At 52.4% G+C, this 17,707-nt stretch overlaps 1 protein-coding gene and 1 long non-coding RNA gene across 2 annotated transcripts in view; one reads left to right on the top strand and one right to left on the bottom strand.

Annotated features, from left to right (window-relative positions):
- LHFPL7 (LHFPL tetraspan subfamily member 7) overlaps nt 1-15,073 on the bottom strand; it is a 54,697-nt gene extending 39,624 nt beyond the window's left edge. Inside the window, exons 1-2 of the mRNA XM_048967264.1 lie at nt 14,786-15,073; nt 6,035-6,173 (exon numbers count right to left, since the gene is read on the bottom strand). Coding sequence (XP_048823221.1) covers nt 6,035-6,173; nt 14,786-15,073 — 427 coding nt within the window. The remainder of the gene's footprint in view (nt 1-6,034; nt 6,174-14,785) is intronic.
- LOC125703161 (uncharacterized) lies at nt 652-11,932 on the top strand. The gene is made up of 5 exons (XR_007380780.1): nt 652-3,774; nt 8,379-8,497; nt 9,391-9,451; nt 9,725-9,905; nt 10,486-11,932. It is a non-coding gene; the product is annotated as an uncharacterized LOC125703161 (long non-coding RNA).
- Nucleotides 15,074-17,707: the final 2,634 nt, after the last annotated feature.

Raw genomic sequence — 17,707 nt, 5'->3', positions numbered from 1 at the left:
TGGCTCTGTGCTGAAAATTTCAAGTTTTGAAAGTAAAATAATGAAACAGCTCTCAAACCAAAATGATCTGTCACTTGAGTGCACACACCGAAGAGAGCGTGGAGAAAGGACTCACAGCAGACACAAATTTCCTTCAGTGAAAAGCCGAAGGCAAGTCAATGTTTGTGGTCCCACTTTCATTGCTCATCGAACTGGAGACCTGGCAAGGTTGTCCTCCTGGGTGGCACCAGTTGGAATGGAGATGGAAGAAAAGCCAATAGTTCATAATGTGGCACTTCACCCCATCTTTAAAAACACAGATTCATGAACCTACATCATCCATGCTTTGGCACCAGTGCCCAGCACTGCTGCAGGGCTCAGTGCTGATCCTGCTCCAGGACCTGCCATCCTCAGGCCCATGATGGTGGGAATATGAGCAAGAAGGTGGAGTCTTAGGCTGACAGAATGGCTTGGGTTGGAAGGGACCTCAAGGATCACCTTGTTCCAACTGCGCTGCTGTGCAGGGGGTTCCTGGGCTTCATAGCCTGCTTTTAGCTAACTGAATGCTGGAGCAATTTGGCAAAAAAAAAAACACACCAAAAAACAGTAAACTGAAGAATTGCATCAGTGTGAATGAAAATAGATGAGCAGGGCTATGTCAGGTGTGAGTGACACCGGAACCAGAGTGAAGCAGCACATGGCTGCATTGCAGTACTGGGGCTCAGCACAGTAGCATGGGGCCCTGCTCACAGGTTTTATCAGTTGTGTCAGGAATCAGCAGGAGCTTGCTGGCTGAATAATAATGTGTCACAGGCATTTCTTCAACCTCACTAATGTAATTAAAGCAAGCAGGGGGAAAAGCCTTGTGCAGGGAAGGAACCAGCATGTCCAGTGTTTTTGGTTACTGTCACTATCGCAAGGACGAAATGTGAAATGTGGAGAGGGTGAAACTGGCAATGGGGACCTGAGCAATGGCAAGAACCAGGGTTCTTGCCATTAATTACTTCCAGTGTCATGAGAGCACTGCTCTTTCCAGAGAAAGACAAGGGAAAACAGAAGTGCTGTCCTTGGGATGCAGGAGCTGGATCTCTCAGTTCAGATTTGAAACTGCTGCCTGGACAATGCCAGCACACTGGGGTGCTGCTCCCCTATGCTGCCACCACCAAGTTCCTCCTCCTAATCCCAGGGCTGTCTGCTGATACACAACCCTCAGTGTCAACAGGATGGGGCTCCCAGGCTGCCACGGATGCCAAAATGTCCATCAGGAAACCAGAGGCGTCAGGCCTGGGTTGGGCTGCGTGGGAGCAGGGTGGGAAAGTCTGTGTGGTTGGTGACTCTTGTCTTCTTGAATATTTTTAGCCCTGAGCATTTTTAGCATTGCTTGCCGCTTTGATCCCCCAGTCCCAACCCATCCCCTGCCTGGACAGCTGCTTGCTCCCTTGATATCTCCTCAAAGAGGTGCTGCTGTGACATTGCTGGCACCCTGGAAGCAGTGGGCATGTTCCCACTGTCCAGCAGCCCCATCAGGCAGTGCTCCAAAAACACTTTGTGTGGTATTGAGGGCAGCAGGGAACGAAGGATCTTTGGTTTTAATAGTAGGTCAGCAATTAGCAGGCAGCCATGTCTCTCTATTTGCTGCCACCCTGGAGATGCTAGCAGAGGTTGGAGTACCCATACAGCACCTTGGTGCTATTGTTATCTAAGTCACTAATTACACATTACCTATATGTCACCAGGCTGATCGATACTAATCTGAGAAATCAATAGGGATGTGGAGGTCGGTGCTGTTTGCCATTCTGCACAAGCTGGGAAAAACAGGGCATCATCGATCCCAAAGGTGCCACTGCTCTGCTTCCATCAGCAAGAGGGACTTCAGCTGCAAATGCAATCAGATTTTGCAGGAAGAAGCTCTCAGCACTGCCATAAAACTTGGGATTTAAATGAGGTTAAGTAAGGGAATTGCATAACTAGGGGCTTTTGCCTGTCTTGTGAGTCTCATGACTGTCCTGATTCTGTCGTAGCGATGCTGGGAAATGGCTCTTTGAAACTACAAGAGCCTTAGAAAGGTGCAGGCAGGTCAGGATCATCTGCCCTCAGCGTTTGGCTTGTCTTGAGCAGTTAGCTGATGGTGGTGGGATTAGGCAGAGAGCAGCGTGGGGTGAAAGCAAAACTCTCCCCAGAGGCTTTGCTCGTGCTCAATCATGCCTGTGCCCTCACTGAGGTGTGGAGCTCTACAGCCCCCTCCTGCCATGCTGGGCAGGTGTTGTGGCTTCAGGGGTTTACATCAGTACTCCACATCATAACATCTTGTAGTGTGCTGGGAGTTAAAGAGTTCGTGCTGCAGCTCCATAGATTGTCAATAATCCAAGGAACTGCAGCATTAATTGTCAAACTTAATGATTTCTGGTCACCTGTTCTCAGCAGAGAAGAACGAAGTACAGCTCCCAGAAGACTTCATTTTTCTGTTCCCATTTTCCATTTGGAGGGAAAGATAAAACAGGCTGGGAGTCACAAGACTGCCCTCTCTGCTCCCTGGCTGCTCAGCCTACAGCATTAGAGTAAGGACTTCAGTTTCAGAAACTCTCTGTTTCACATTTTATTTGATTTGCTTCCATTTCAATCTTACTGTATTATATTGTATTATCTCACATTCTGCTACTACATTCAGTAAGCTTTTTTTCCTTTAGCTTGTTTGAGGCCCATCTTCCTACCTTTTCCCTTTTTTACTCCCCCCCTGCTTCCTGGGGCATGGATCCATGGGTCCCTTTGGCTCTTCATCATGGAAACCAGGCCAACCCCTGACAGCAGGCAATATTAGAGGTGAGCAGGTGGGGGTGCAGCCAGGCACCCACCCCCAGCAGATCAGCCTCTGCTCACTAGCAAAGCAGGAGATCTTTGCTTGGAAAGCATAGGATGAAGAGTTCCCAAGCAGCAGCAGTCAGGCTCTCATCAGGCTTTTAGGGCAGAGGGTAGCAGAATGAGATCTGGGTAGAGGCTGCTGGTCCCCACATTCATCTACAAAGACCTGTTGCTTTTCCTAAGCAGCAGATGCAATCTGCTTTGGTCCCAGAGCAGACTGCCAGGAACTTAATCCAGCAGCAGACCCATAATCCTTTCCTTAGTCCCACAAGCCCCAGATGCAGAAAGGTGATGGATTTGCTGTTTCATAGGGTTTACTTGGCCCAGCCTCATTCCCCACAGCACTGGGGAGGTGTGCTTTGGGATTTTCCCCCAGCAATGATGTAGCAATATTTCTGAGGGGGTCTTGCACCACTCTGCACTCAAGGACCTGAGCTTTTGGCACTGACAACAGGCTGTGTTCAGCAGAGCAAAACCTGCTTGTGGTGCAGATAGAAATGGAGAACCACAGCCAACGTGCAGTGGCACAGGGCTCTAATCTTCAACCCTGATGTGGCAACGCTGCTGGGAACTGTGTGGATTCTCAGACTGGGAGCTCCTCAGGACATGGCTGATGAAAGAAGCTGGCAGCCCCCGGTCCTTCCATTACAACTTCATCTTAAGAGACACTTCCCCCTGGCATTAACCTCTACTTTTAAAATACCAGCAAAGAGGCTTTTGCTGATAAGGGACCAGGACAGGATTTCAGCTGTGCACTCATTTGCTCTCCCTCTCTACCAGCAATGATGGGCTGCAGCTGGGGAGTTGGAGCCACTCTGCTGACCTCATATATAAATGGGGCCAGGTAGCTACCCAGCTCCTAAGGATGCTGCAATTTGGGCTGGAGATGAAGTGCTCCAACAGAAATTTAATTTTAGTGAGATGGCACTATGCTTGGTGAGTAAGCCATGTCTCTAATCTCATATAGGCAGCTTTGTCTTTGCATGAAGGATGAGAGCTGAGCAAATATTCCTCTTTCTGTTGCTCTGCTCCTCGTTTGCTCTTTCATTAAGGATCATCCTCTTAATATTTGCAAGGATGTGGATTTGTTGTTGTTGTTGTTCTATTTTGTTTTGTTTTTATGGAGCGCGTACCAAGCATCAGGAGTCACATGTTCAGTGAATGGTGGCAATTAGCCTCACTTTGACCCTTGATGGCGTGCCTGTGTCTGCAGTTAATGCCCTGCTCTGTGTGCGTGAAGTTTCTATCTTCCTTCCATCTGGGGCTGGCAAAGCTGGCTCTTTAAAACTAGCAGGAAAGCACTGAAAATGAAGCCTGAGCCCCACTGCCCTGTGCTGTGGGCTGCTCTCAGGATGTGCTTTGTGCTGCTCTCTGCAGTTGGGTTGATGTGAGCATGGCTCAGGGTTCTGTGTGATGCAGCGCAGAGGCTGTGGGACTGATTTGGCTCTGCTGGTGCCTCTGCTCAAGCACTCCGTGGCAGATTCTGTGTTCCTGGCCCAGTGCATCTAGGAAATTAGATAGAGCTTGTGCCTTTAGTGCTCTGCAGAATTCTCTGAGGAGGGGATACGGGAGCAAAATTCTGATTTCAGGGGGAATAACTAAAGGCAGACAGGATGGCACCTGTGGGGCCTATTGTGCTGAAGGGAAATCTGGGGAGTTGGGAGAAACACGGCCCCATTCTCTGTCCCACTGCTGTTGGCATCTCACAGGGATTTTACCCCAGCAGAGCCAGCGCTACCAGAAAACTGCTCTTATTCTGCTTTCCTTCTCTGCCATGTAAATTCATCTATCTCCAAATAACTGCTGTGCTCTGAGATAATGTGATTTTTGGGGAGGAGCTTCCCTTGCTTGTCACCCAACTGCTTGCTGGGCTGCAGCTGATTTCTAATGAAGAGCTTCCTCCTGGAGAGAGGCGGGGGGAACAGGGAGAGAAATTACAGCAGAGAAGGGGACGGCGTTTCTGAATCCAAATACATTAAAGCACTTAATTCTGTTGACTCAGGGCTGCCTCACTCTGAATAGGAATTAATCCGCAGTGAACCAAAATTAAAAAGCACAATACAAAATGCTTAGCAAGGCACCACCAGGGCTTAAAGTAGCCCATTAGCTTGCTCAAACGTACCCAGTAAATTTTCATTTGTCAATAATGCTTAGAGCCTACAATTTATTTACAGCCTGTTCAATACAACCAAACCCCCCCAGAGTGCCTTATCTGTATTTATCTGACACAGTCAGCTTCCTTTTCAGGGTTGCTTCCTCATCTCTTGTTTTGCCCCTGCTTGTCTCTCCCATTGCAGATCCAATTCCTTTGGGCAAAAGTGGTGTAGGATGACCCCTTCTCTGTCCCACATGGAGATCACCTGCAGGGCCTCTTGAGCCAGCTGCCAGGCGATCAGTATCGTGGCTGGGGCTGAGACCCCCCCCCCCCCATCCTACACCCAGGGGACGTGGGGAGGTGATGGGAACCCCTACACTGTGGCCTCTAAGGGATGTGTTGGTCACCAGTGATGGGATGATGGGGAGGGGTGTGAGCAGCTGCCTTTGCTTGCCCACAGTGTGGCTGAGCTCCAGCAGCCATCACTGAAGGCCCCTCCATCTGTTCCCCAATCGGCTGCTGGGGGATGAGTCGCGGCAGAGACGGCGCCTAACAGGATTTCCTCCAAAAGCAGCTTGAATGTTGTGGGGCTGATAACGAAGCCTGGCAGGCCCAAGGATTCTCCAAGGAAAGGAGTTATTCTCAGGCACAGACATAAGGCGGGTGCTTTGTATTCCCAGCACAGGTCACATCCAGTTCAGCAGGCATGAGTAGTGCAGGACATGGCCCATCTTGGGTGTAGGGCTTATGGAAGGAGTTTGTTCAGAGTTTTAACCACGAAGATTTGCACAAGTGGGATGGCAGACGTCCCAGTTGGCACTGATCGTACCCTAGGAGGTGCAGTGGCAGCCTGCTCTCTGCTGCTCATCACGGACTCCTACGCAGGAGTCTGTACAGAGGGCAGTGAGCAGGACCTGCAGCCCAGGTTCTCTTACACAGAGGCAATTTCTAATAGACTTTATAAGCACGCATGCAGTAGGCAGTTGGTAAAGAGAAGGTCCGTTTGCTTCCCTCCCAGCACTAGCTAGTGTTTGCAGACACCTCTTGCTGTTGGGGAAACCCTGTCCTTCCACCCCAAAGAGCAAAGCCCCCATCACTTGCCTGCTGCTGTCTGCATGTAGCCGGCCAGAGTGCAGACTTTCCTCTCACAGGCTCCACTGGGCAGCAGGATGGCGACGATGGCCAGCAGCGAGCTGAGGGCCAGCAGGGCACAGCCTCCCGCACACAGCACGGCGCTCGTCTGCAAGGACACAGGACAGTCAGCAAGGGGATTCCCTGCCATCCCCACAACACCTCCCCACCAATTCCCTTTCTCCTATCTCGGAGTAAGAAGTGGAGGCTCTGTGTGGGTGCTTTTCCCAGTTCTCCTCCTTCCTGCTGCTCAAATTCACCACTGAATTGTGAGCCCGTGGTTCACTCATCACCTGGTCCCGGTGGTTATTAGCATTCAGATGATGGTGATAATGGCAAATGTGTTACATGCATGAAGGGCTACGTCACTAATAGAAGTGCCATTAGGTGCCTGCAGTGCATGTCAGTGCCTCCACTGAGAGCTGAAACAAATCTCATGATGGTGCCTGCCCCTGTGAGCTCAGCAATGAGAAGGTGTTTGGCCAGCTGATGCTCCTTAGTGGGGAACCCATTGTTGCAAAGGTTTAATGGCAGCTGGCCCCACCAAAACATTCTCTGGACTTTGATTTAGCTGCTTCTGCAACAGAACTTGGATCTTTAGGGCTGGTATTCAACCCCATTTGTGCTGTGTGGTGTTGCTGATGGCCAGGGGAGTGTCTGGTTAGCAGTGTTCTCTGGATGGGAAAGGGGAGGCAGCATGGCCTGCAGCCTGTCCCAGCCACTGCCCAGTTCTGCTATTTCATATTCTGGTTGTTACGTGCAAGTGGCATCAGGACCTAAAACTAGGAAAAGCACTAAATTGCAGCAAAAAAAAAAAAAACCCTTGCATACAGGTGCCTGATAGCTGCACTGCTGCATTTACTGCCCCCACTGCAGGTGGCATTTCTGCCTCTGTCACCAGGATGGTGCTGGCAGCAAGGTGGTCCCTGCAGCATCAAGGACACATGTGCCAGCATGGTGTGGTTGGGGTGAGAGGATCCATGGCAGGAGCTTGCAGCATTCAGCTCCTGGCAGCACTGGCTCCTAGCGCTGCTGCTGGGACACCAAGTCCTGTTATTTCACAGCCTACATCGGCTGTGCCATGCCACAGAGGCAAGGAGGCTCTGGTAAGGATGCTGCCAGGCATCACCCCACTGAGAGCGCTTTCCTCGGTGCTGTGCGGTGATTAAAAATCAGCATCTTCTTTATGAGCTATTTTTACATCACAAATGTAATGCAAATGCTGTCCCAGCAATAAATTAATTCCTGTCATGTGATGGAAATGACACAGCAGTGCAAGATATGGCTACTAAAAGAAATGGGGAGGGTGTTCAGGCAGCGGCGGTGCAACCTGCTCCTCTCCAGAGCCTTTGGAGACCCACAGTGACAAAGTGCTGCTTTGGGGACACGTGGTCATAGCTGGCTGCTGGCCCTGTGCTCACCCCAGGAGCACCCAGAGGGCAGCAGAGCTGTGAGGGAATGCAGACTCAACAAAATAGGACTGTTCTGACCGGTGCCTGAATTTCATCCTTCACCCAATAACATGCAAACCACCCTCCTTTGCAGGGACCATTAATTATTTAGAGCGATGAATTTTTCAGCAGAAAGGGGTCTTGTGAAGCAGGCCTGCTTCTCTCCTGTGTGAAGCACATTGTTTTTAATGATCTAGGTTCATAATTATGTTGGCACAGCTCCCCTAAAAACTTGCAGCTCCTGCTGGAAGCAATCTATGAGCTGCTGTGGCTGCTAATCCGCACAGAAAGGTGCAAAGGCACAAAGTATTTTCCTGTGCCGGCAGAAAAGGCACAAATTGGGTCGGTGCAGGTGTGTGCTGTGCTGAAACAGGAGCCAGGTCTGGTTCAGGTGCTGCCACTGGGGTTTGTACAGGTTGATCACCTGTGTATCCAGTGAGTGGCCAAAAAATCACCCGATCCATGCAATCCCTTTGCAAAAGGGATTAAGGTCATGCTTTGAATGAGCATGTTGAAACTCAAGAGGGCAGGAGGCACAGGTAAATGGTGAGCAGTCTGACACTGAAGGGCGAGGGATGCTGACCTCCTTGGGGCAGAGGGTGTAAAAGAACAGAGTGGTTTTGCAGTGTGGTTCAAGTGATCGCAGTGCTGCAGCTGCCCCAAAATGGGTGGCAAATGGGAAAGGCAGAGGGAGTTTCAGGGCAGGTTGTGAGCAGCCCCGCTGCAAGTTGCTGGTGTGTGATATTCAGAGCTGCTAAAACACAGGCTGTGAGCTTCTTTCTCCAACATGCTGGTGTTATCACCCATAATTCCGGATATGTTCTTGTAAAATAGAATTTCTGCTTTTGTTGTTCCCTTTGCAGGTGCTTGTCTGGGAAAGGAACCCAAGTGCTTCTGCCTGGTGCTGGAATCACACCTGCAGATCAACAGCTGCTTCCTAAGGAAATTCAGCCCTAAGCTGGAAAGAGTTCATGGAGCAAAGGTACCAAAGCATAGCAGCTAAAATGCCTCTCCCCCCTGCTGCACAGCACGCCCTCTCTGCTCTCCGTGTCTGCTGTGTTTTGAGAGGAAAGGAGAGGATGCAGGAAACAGGACGTGAAGGCTGAAAACCAAAAATAGATGGGAAGCAGGGAAAACAAACACCGTGCACCAGGGCCAGCGCAGGCAGCAGCAGGAAAAGCCTATTTGTCACAGCAGAAATCTCAGCTCCCACCGCAGGGCTGGCCGTGGAGGAGCAGAGCCTCGTGCTCTGCGGCTGCCTCACCCTGGGCTGAGGGCAGCCCTGCCTGCACCGTGCCGGGATACATAAAGCCACATTGGATGTTCTGCTCCCACTCCCAGGGAGATTAATTGTTTATCCCCAAACAAATGAATAGGCCCCTGGTGGGACTGTAAATATGTCGTTATGTAGCGTAGTAAATTCTGATTAACAGCGATTCCCTACCCGTTATTTTAATATTTTACAGATCTGACGCGTGCTGTAGCTGTGCCGTTCACTGAGCGATAAATCTGCTGAGGACGCCATTTCATTCACCAAAAAAGTCAAAATTAAAATGTCACACAACAGCCACCCAGGGAGAATCGCTTAATGTCCTTAATGAGAAGTTTAAAATACAGTCAGCTCATCTTGTGAAACCGGCATCCGTGATCTTTGCATCTTAAAGTGAAAAGGGCAAAAGGAGAGAACAAATTCCAGTGTGTTGGTGCTGAGAAATGGGATCCAGTCTTTGGTTTGACAGAGATAAACGGCTCTGTCCTTTGCATTGGATCTTTCCTGCTGAGAGGGAAGCTGGGCAGAGCTCCTGCCATCATGCCCTGTGTGCTGGGATATGCCGTGCCATGCATTTGTTCATTAATGCTATTTATTAATTGCAGGTTGACCATCCTGAGAGCTGTCATCTCCGATGGGGCCACAGTTTGCAGCAGCAGGCTGAAGGTAAGGTCACAGTCCTGCTGAAGTGCTCAAGCATCTTTGAAAGGAGGGCAGAATGTAAATACAGATAATAATTAGGAAAGGAAGGCAGGGGCTAACCGAGGAAAGGAAAGAAGGATGCTGGGCGGTGGTTGCAAATGTTGGCAGCTGGGCCCAGCTCTACTGTGGGGCTTGAGGTGCTGCTGGGTGGAGGAGGCATCACCACTGCTTTTGGAGAGCAAAGGAAGGAGGTTGGGGGAATCCACTGCAAATGCTCAGGCTGGTGTCTCTCTGCAGGGCAGCAGCAGCAATGGGGCAGCAAAGCAGCCTTTTCTCCATCCTGGAGGGATCTGCACGCTCCCGCACCCTGTAAGAGTCGCTGCCATCAGCACCACGTGGCCACAACGTTTGTCACTCCTCCCAGAAGTTTCTGTGAGTTTTGCTGTGAAATCCCCACTCTCCATCCAAACCAAAGCAGGTGAGGCTGCCCTGTCCTGAAACAGCAGTGCCTTTACCTTGGGCAAAGGTGTGAGAGGAGATCTTGGTAGGGAACCACGAATGTCCACCTGGGCACAAGGAAGAGACATCTGTCACTGCAGGAAGCTGCGTGCCCAGAGGTGGGAGGATCGAGGCTCACAGCTTGTTCATATTTCCCCCACACGAGTCACAGAAACAAACATCCGCCATCTGGTCGGCATTAAAGTGGCGGCCAGGAAGAGGATCCCACACGTCCTCATCTTCTCCTCCCCAGCAATTACCTTCCTTTTAGCACCATCTGAGAGCTTTCTCCTTCCTATTTGATATTCCATCTCCATCCCGCTCCTATGCGGATGCTGTTCCCTTCCCAGCAGCACTGGCAGTGCCTGCTGTCATCCAATGGGGCTGTGGGAGCCGGTCCAACCTCCCCAAACCGGCCCTGCAGTCGCATGGGGCTCGGGGCAGAATGCTGCTGGGGGTGGCTGGTGTCTAAGAGTGGTCTGTGCTGGGGCTGAGGGCTGAGGCACGGGACAGAGGAAGCAATGAATCTCCATTCCTCTTTTCTTTCTCTTCAACTGAAGGCTTTGGTGGATGGGAGCTGTCTGAACACGGGATTCTGCTCACCAACCCTGACTCAGCTGCTTGCACTCAAAATTCAGCAATAACCCCTGACAGCTACAGCTAAGCCGGTCCTGGCCTTTCAGGTAACCTTCTCACTTGTAAATTAACCAGAGTTTTCAACACAAGCACCAGAAAGTTTAATGCTCAAGCTGACTGAAGAAAAATGAAAAAGAAAAAAAGAAAAAAGCACGTTATTTTAATTAGAGAGAGTAAGAGACAGATAATAAGTCTGATGAATTGTGGCTGTCTCTCTTCCAGTGCCATTGCATCTGGGAACACTGGAAAGTAGCTCCTAATGGCACTGCTTTATCTAAGAGGATGATGGATAGTAGTGAAAGAGGGGAAAAAAAGGGGAAAAGTAAGACATTAGCACATCAATGGTGTGCCTGTGACCTCTATCAAGGGATGTGAACCAACTTAATGAAATTTTAATTAGGCAGCAAGCGGTGCACTGTTGCTGGGTACTGAATCAGACCTTCTCGCTCTCACTCAGTCATTATCTTTCCTCGGGATAAGCTCTTTTCCAGCACTGGCAGCAAAGCCAAGCTCCTTTTCTGGGGCCAGGAACGCCCTGCAGGTCTCCCAGCTCTCCCATCTGCTTCTCCATACGAAGTTGTGGGAGAGGAGCCCAAAGGCAGAGGCACTGCAGCCTCAAGGGCGATGGAGGGAATGCCATGCCATCGGTGTCCTGCCATGTCACTGCCATCCTGTACCTGACTCTGCTCTGTGTCTCACAAAGGCCGGGAGCAATGTTCGGCCCAAACATACCTGTGTGCCTGGGTGAAGCCCTTCCCTAAGTGTGAGGCCCTGGGCCCCCTGGGTTTGTTTGTCCCAAGGGCTGTAGGCAGGTGAGCCAAGATGAGCTGCTCATCATTGTTGTGAGAAGCCATTTCTCAGCTGATTACAACCTAATGGACAACCTAAGAGCACATGAGGAATCCAGTGCCTGCCTGAGCTGAACAAGAAAGTGAAGGCACGTTCAGCCTTTCAGCATCTTCTAATAGAAGGGAAAGCAGTTGTTCTGTGCATTTTCAATGGGCTTCCCTGAATCTTTTGGACCCTGCTATGGATGAAAACCCAGGAAACACCCACCCTGAAACTCACTGGGCTGTGCAAAGCCTTCACCTCATCCTAAGTGGGTTATTTTGTACTGTGCTCCAGCAGGGCGCTCGCTGGCTTCATAAACAAATGGTCAATGTGTTTTCAACTTGAATATCATGGGCTGATCAGCTCCTGTTATTTCAGATTATGTGCTTGGCAAAGCCTGAAAATAATTGGAAGCTATCTGGAAAAATAAAAATAGAAATTTGAAAGGAAGCAGCACTGGCTTCTGAAGTGCAGCACTGACAAAGGAGCACATGAGCCAAATGCTCCCACTGAAAGAGAAAAAAAAAGCTACTCTGCACACTCACATCTGCAGGCGCAGATCTGGCACAAAAAAAGAAACACAGTGAGATGTGGGGAAGCAGCTCAGGGCTCCAAAGCTTGCCTGTTTTCCCTGGCTCTACCAGTTGGGCTGCAGAGAGCAGTCAGCACCCGAACCTCACAGTGTCCAACAGCTCAGAGTGCTCCCACAACAGATCCTCCTTTCCATTAATTGTTTGTGCACATCAGCATTGGTCCCTGCTCTGTGCCACCTCCTTGCCTGGCTCCCACCGGCCCCCCTTCTGGTTTCCATCAGCCCCTGAAAGGTTCCTGTGTGAGCTGCCCCGGTGTCATCAGCAGCATCTCTGGTGTTGGAGTGGGCACAACAGCCCTGCAGCCTGAGCGCTGAGAGGGTTAATTAAAGGTGCCCAAGACGTTAGAAAGCTGCAAAGTAATTATAAAAGGCAGCAGAAAAAAGCCAGCAACCCTAAGCAGACATGAAGGCCCTCTTAAGAGAAAAAAGGCATGTTAATTAACCTCTAGACATGATTCAAAGCATCATTTGTAGCATGATTACCATAATCCCCCAAGTGCAAACACACAACTGGCATCAACCATCACTCACAGGGCTGAACGCTCCCCTACTCCTTCATCACATCAGCACATTTGAGCAGAGGATGGTGTGACACAGGAGACAAAAAGAATCTCACTGCCCAGAGATGGACATCACCGAATCACATCCCAGCTGTGAGTTGCTGCCACCCTATGCACTGCAGGTGGCCATGCTCCCAGGTGTGCTCTCAGCATCCCCCCAGGCGTGCCACCAGCTCTGCACTGGAAGCTCCTGAACCCACTGTCAGCTTTGCTTGCTTCACTCCCCATAGCCGCAGCTTCAAACCCTTCCTGCCAGGCTCTGCCACTCCATCAAAGGGCTGGTGGTTGCTATCAAAAGCTCCTAGATTCTCCTCCGCATGAGGATCTTGGCTTTCACTTAAAGGAGCTGCCCGCAGGATTGCTTAAAAGGATGGAAATGGATGTCACAAGTTCTGAAAGCAAAGAAAAAGAGAGCCACAGATTCCCCGAAGAAGAATCTCCTGCTTGATCTCACAGCCAGAGCCCGCAGCTCTGCTGGGCACCGACATGCAGGCGCTCACACGAGGGAGCCAATGCCACAGCCTGCCTGAGCCAAACTGCCAGGGATGTTTTGTTACACCACACACCACCGAGCAGCCACCACTGGAGGTATTCTCACCCTCACCGTGCCACAAAGCTGGAGGGGGAGCACTTTTCCCTGCAACAGACAGCACTGCTTGTAGTTCATCGATATTTGGGAGGCATTAATAAAAGGCGACAAAGATGCATCACCAAAATCCCCTACAAATTCCACTCGGTACCACAGCATTGCTCACCCCAACCTGGGGTGCTCGGGGCCCTGTGCTCCATCACTGCCTGGCTGTGAGGCCGTGTGATGGCTGATGCTGCATGGAGCTGATGCTTATTCCAATGAGTCACTGCTGAGCTCCGTCCTTATCTTGAAAGTTTGTTATTGCTCGGAAGTGTTTATCTGAATGACGTTTGCAAAAACATCTGAACAAAGGCCAACTTATGGAAACAATGGCATTTTTGCATGTTTTTATATAAGTAGGAGGGATTGTAAGCAGCCGGTTCTTCTCTTCACAATTCATAACATTTGTTTTTAATGACAATTTTAAGGTCTGTGACAGGATTTAAGCATCGCACGCAGACCTGGAGTCCTTGGAGGCAGAACAGCACAGCTTCACAACAGCTGAGGAATTCAGCTACTGACACACATTGTGCCACAACCATGGGGATTTCACCCCCACTGTGGGATTTCCACAGCACTGCAAACTGGGGTGAACCACAGTTGTGTGCTTGGGGCAGCAGCAGCAAAAACCTCTGAGTGAGAAGGTTGGAATAAAAGGAAAGGAAAAGAGGATGAAAGGGCAGAGGGGCAAGCAGCCTGTATCAGCAGCACTGAGCTTTGTGTGCTGATGGTCCCTGTGCACACAGAAAGGGGCAGGCAGCTCTTTGTCACACCGGGACACCACACGACCCTACAGCCAACGGGGCAAGCGGAGGGACCTTGGCCTCCTTCTCCCAAACCCAGCAGAAGGGGTTGGACAGGCAGAACAACAGCAGTAGTCCCCACATCCAGAACTGGTTGGTGGATCCGCGTGTTGTGGTTAGCAACCTCGAGCAACAAGCAATGCTCAGAGCCTCAGCAGGAAGCATCAAACCCTGGAAGCACCAAACCCTGTTGTTGTGTCCTGACTCCCTCCCATACGAGATGCAGCAGCTCACCTGGGCAGGTCGGGAGATGAGGGACGCGGCAGCCAGGATACGCCGGGACCGCGGCCGAGATGTGCACCGCGCCGGCACTGCCCCCAACCCGCACCGAGAAGCCCGGCAGATTTCCGTGCGTTGCCCCGAGCACAGCCCAGCATCCCCACCACGGAGAGCATCCTGAGCGTGCTTGGGGACAGGAGATGGGGATGCGGGGGATGGAGGGGTGGAGGGGTGCTTGGGAGCAGCACGGGAGATGCAGGGATGCACAGGGGAAGCAAAGGGTCTGAAGGTGATGCCGGGATGCTAGTGGTAGCACTGGGATGCTAAGGCAGGTCCGGGGGACAGGATGCTGTGGAGTCTGGATCAGAACAGAGGATGGTCAGATGATGACGGGGGGAAATTAAAGCGGCGAGGAGAAGGAAAGAGAGATACCGGGGAGCCTGGGGCAAGTCTGGGGGGACGCAGAAAGGATGACGGAGAGGACGCTGGAGAACCCGGGGCTGGGCGGGAGCGTGTCGGGGAGGTGACGGGAGAACACCGGGGAGCCCGGGGAAGGACGGCGGGGTGCGGCGGGGCGGAGGCGCTCACCTGCCAGGAGCCGGAGGGGATGTCTCCGAAGCCGCCGGGACCGGCGGAGCCGTGGCAGCCGCGGGGCGGGCCGGAGCACCGCCACAGCAAGCCGAAGCCGGCGGCGGCTCTCCCGGGCGGCAGCAGCCAGGCCGGGGAGAGGAAGGCGGCGGCGCAGGCGGCCAGGAGCCCCGCGGAGAGCAGCGCCCAGAAGCAGCCGACGCCGCTGCACATGGTGCGCCGGCGGGGCAGGGAGCCCGTGCCCCGCGCCGCCCCCGCGCCCGCCACCGGCACCGGCACCGACAGCATCGGCGGCGCCGCAGCGCGGCCGCGCAGCCGCCGCGGCGCGGAGCGGCCGCCGGGGCCGGGCGCGGGGCCGGCAGCGCTGCCCGCGCCCCCTGCGCGCCGTCTGCGCGTCGCTCCCCCCCCCGAACGGGGCGCGGCTGAGGCCGGGCGCGGTTGCGACACCCGCGGCGGGCGGGGTGGGGAGGGGAGTCCCGCGGGGGGAGCGGCGCCCCGTCACCTGCGCGCACGTTCGGAGGGGTTACGGCGTTTCGTCGCCGCAGCTCGCGGCTCTCCGCGTGCGGAGCGGCTCCGCAAAGAGTTGCCGTTTGTGGCGTTATTTTCAGCGCCGAAAGCGCTGCGGCTCCGGGGCTGCGCCTTCCCGGGGGGCGGGAGGGGGGGGTCCCTGCTCCGTGACCCTGCACAGCTCATCTGGGGGCGCATCGTGAAGGGATTCCGGAACGCACGCACGGTGCGCACACCCGATGAGCCTTCCGGACGTCCCCAGCACGGGTCTGGGTCCCGGAGCAGGGATAGCGTTACCATTGCATCGTGTGGCTTTCCCTACAGCGCGTGAAACGCAGAATGATCGCCGGGAACTGGGGCTTTGAATCCAAACGGTGCGCCTCCCAGCGCTGACGGGTTGGTTTTAGCAGTCACCGTGAAACTTCACGGATCGGGCAGGTTTGGTTCTGCCCCGCAGTACGCGCTGAGCATCAGCGCTCGCGTCCCGCAGATCTGACTGCTCTCATCGCCCCAAAGGAGCCCCCAGCTGCCCCCAAGCGGGCAGAGCCCTTTGTAAACACGGCATAAAATCGTTTATTCTGCCCCAGTATCTTCAAACATGCTTCAGGCAGTTATTGCCCACAGAGATGAAGCAGAGATGAGGGTACCAGGACAGATTTTTTGTGGGAAGGGAAGGGAAGGGAAGGGAAGGGAAGGGAAGGGAAGGGAAGGGAAGGGAAGGGAAGGGAAGGGAAGGGAAGGGAAGGGAAGGGAAGGGAAGGGAAGGGAAGGGAAGGGAAGGGAAGGGAAGGGAAGGGAAGGGAAGGGAGAAGAAAACAGAAGAAAAGGAAAAGAAGATCTTTCCCTTCAGATCTGGGCTCGTGGGTTCGGTGCCCGCCGGGCAGCCCGCAGCGCTCCGGTACCGCACGCAGCAGCCGAGGGCCGCGCTCCCTCTCGCGGTGCGCGCTGGCAGCGCCCCGAAGAGGAGCGCGGAACGAGCAGCGCTTCGCTGCCGAGCCCTCGGACGGAGCATCGGGGATGCAGCGCTCCGCTGCTTCTGGGGATGTCTTGCTGCACGGGGATGTGTCCTTTCCTCGCATTGAAAAGCGCTGTGCGCTCTTGTAAGCCTGTAACTTCGAGGAAAGTTCACAAGGGACAAAATCACACCAAGTGTTCTTTTCCCAGGTTCCCAGGTTGGTTTTCCCAGCTCAGACGCCCCGGGTGCAGCCATCCTGCTGGGACTGCCGTGTTGTGTTTCACACAGTTCTGCACTGCACTCCCACGTTCATGTTTTGCCCCTGATGTGTCAGACAGCCGCCCCCCAGCCCTCACTTGTGCCAGTCCCCCACCTGCAGCAGGCCTTCCTGCTCAGCGGCAGGAGACAAGGAGGGACTGCAATGTTTGAATGGAATCACTTTGGTTTCCTACGTGGGATAATTGCCTTCCTTTGAAATCCATTCATATCCATTTCTGTTACAGTGTTCCCAAAGTAGTGAGAAATCGACGTATGAGATGGAATCCCAACACCACGTAAATGCGGGTAAGTAAACGAGTGCCTGTTCTGTCCTTTCGGTTCTCATTCATTCTGTTCTCTTGTGAGAACTGGAAAAAGCCCAAAACACAGTTTGTTATACATGTGGTTTTTGAGTGCTGTAATTGAGCTGGGCAGTTCCCTGTGATTAATTATCTGTGAGTCAAAGACACCAACCTATCAACAAAGTCTTGTTCTGCTTTATTAATTCTGTCCAAACAAGCACATCCCACGTAAATCTTTTCATGTACAAAAGCTTGTTTAGTTTGCAAGCTACAGAGAGGGAAAAATTACCAAGCAATGATACCTTTCCATTTTCCTTTGAATACTTTAATTTAGGGAGGTGTCCTCAAACCGCTCTGATGTTGGCCAACCTATGTCCTGAAGTCATATTTCAACTGATTATTCCGTTAATTAATCTGTCATGTTCTGTTACAAACTCCACAACCTGATGCTTCTCATGTTCCCCGTTCCAATCTCCAGGGTCTGAGGCTGAAAGATGAACCGTGGATTGGAGCTTCAGCCTTTCTGCACATTCCCAAAAGGGGGAGATAATTTCAGTCCAGTAAATGTAATTCATGCCAAACATGCTTGTAGCTCGAGGTTTCATCAATTATCTAGGATCTGATAAAAAGATAATTGAATTATCCCGAGGCCTTTGACAGATTTTGGATTAGTCTGTTGGAAAAGGAGCCGCCGCTTGAAAGTTAATTGCAAAATAAAAGGTCTTCTTCATCAGGTGTGATGGGGGACGCCTACATTTTACCCTCCCAACAGCACGGTGCCAGCTGGCCGGGTCCCTGCCAGCCCTGCCGTCCTGATGGCAAAACAGCCACCTCACAGCTGGCAGTGCAGCCTCCTGGTACTGCGTGTCCCAGCATGGAAGGGTCCGGGCTGACTGAACA

This window comes from Lagopus muta, chromosome 20, assembly GCF_023343835.1.
Source record: "Lagopus muta isolate bLagMut1 chromosome 20, bLagMut1 primary, whole genome shotgun sequence".
Classification (NCBI taxonomy): Eukaryota; Metazoa; Chordata; class Aves; order Galliformes; family Phasianidae; genus Lagopus; species Lagopus muta.
The sequence above is the reverse complement of the archived record's forward strand: the minus strand, read 5'-3'. Positions and strand labels throughout refer to the sequence as shown.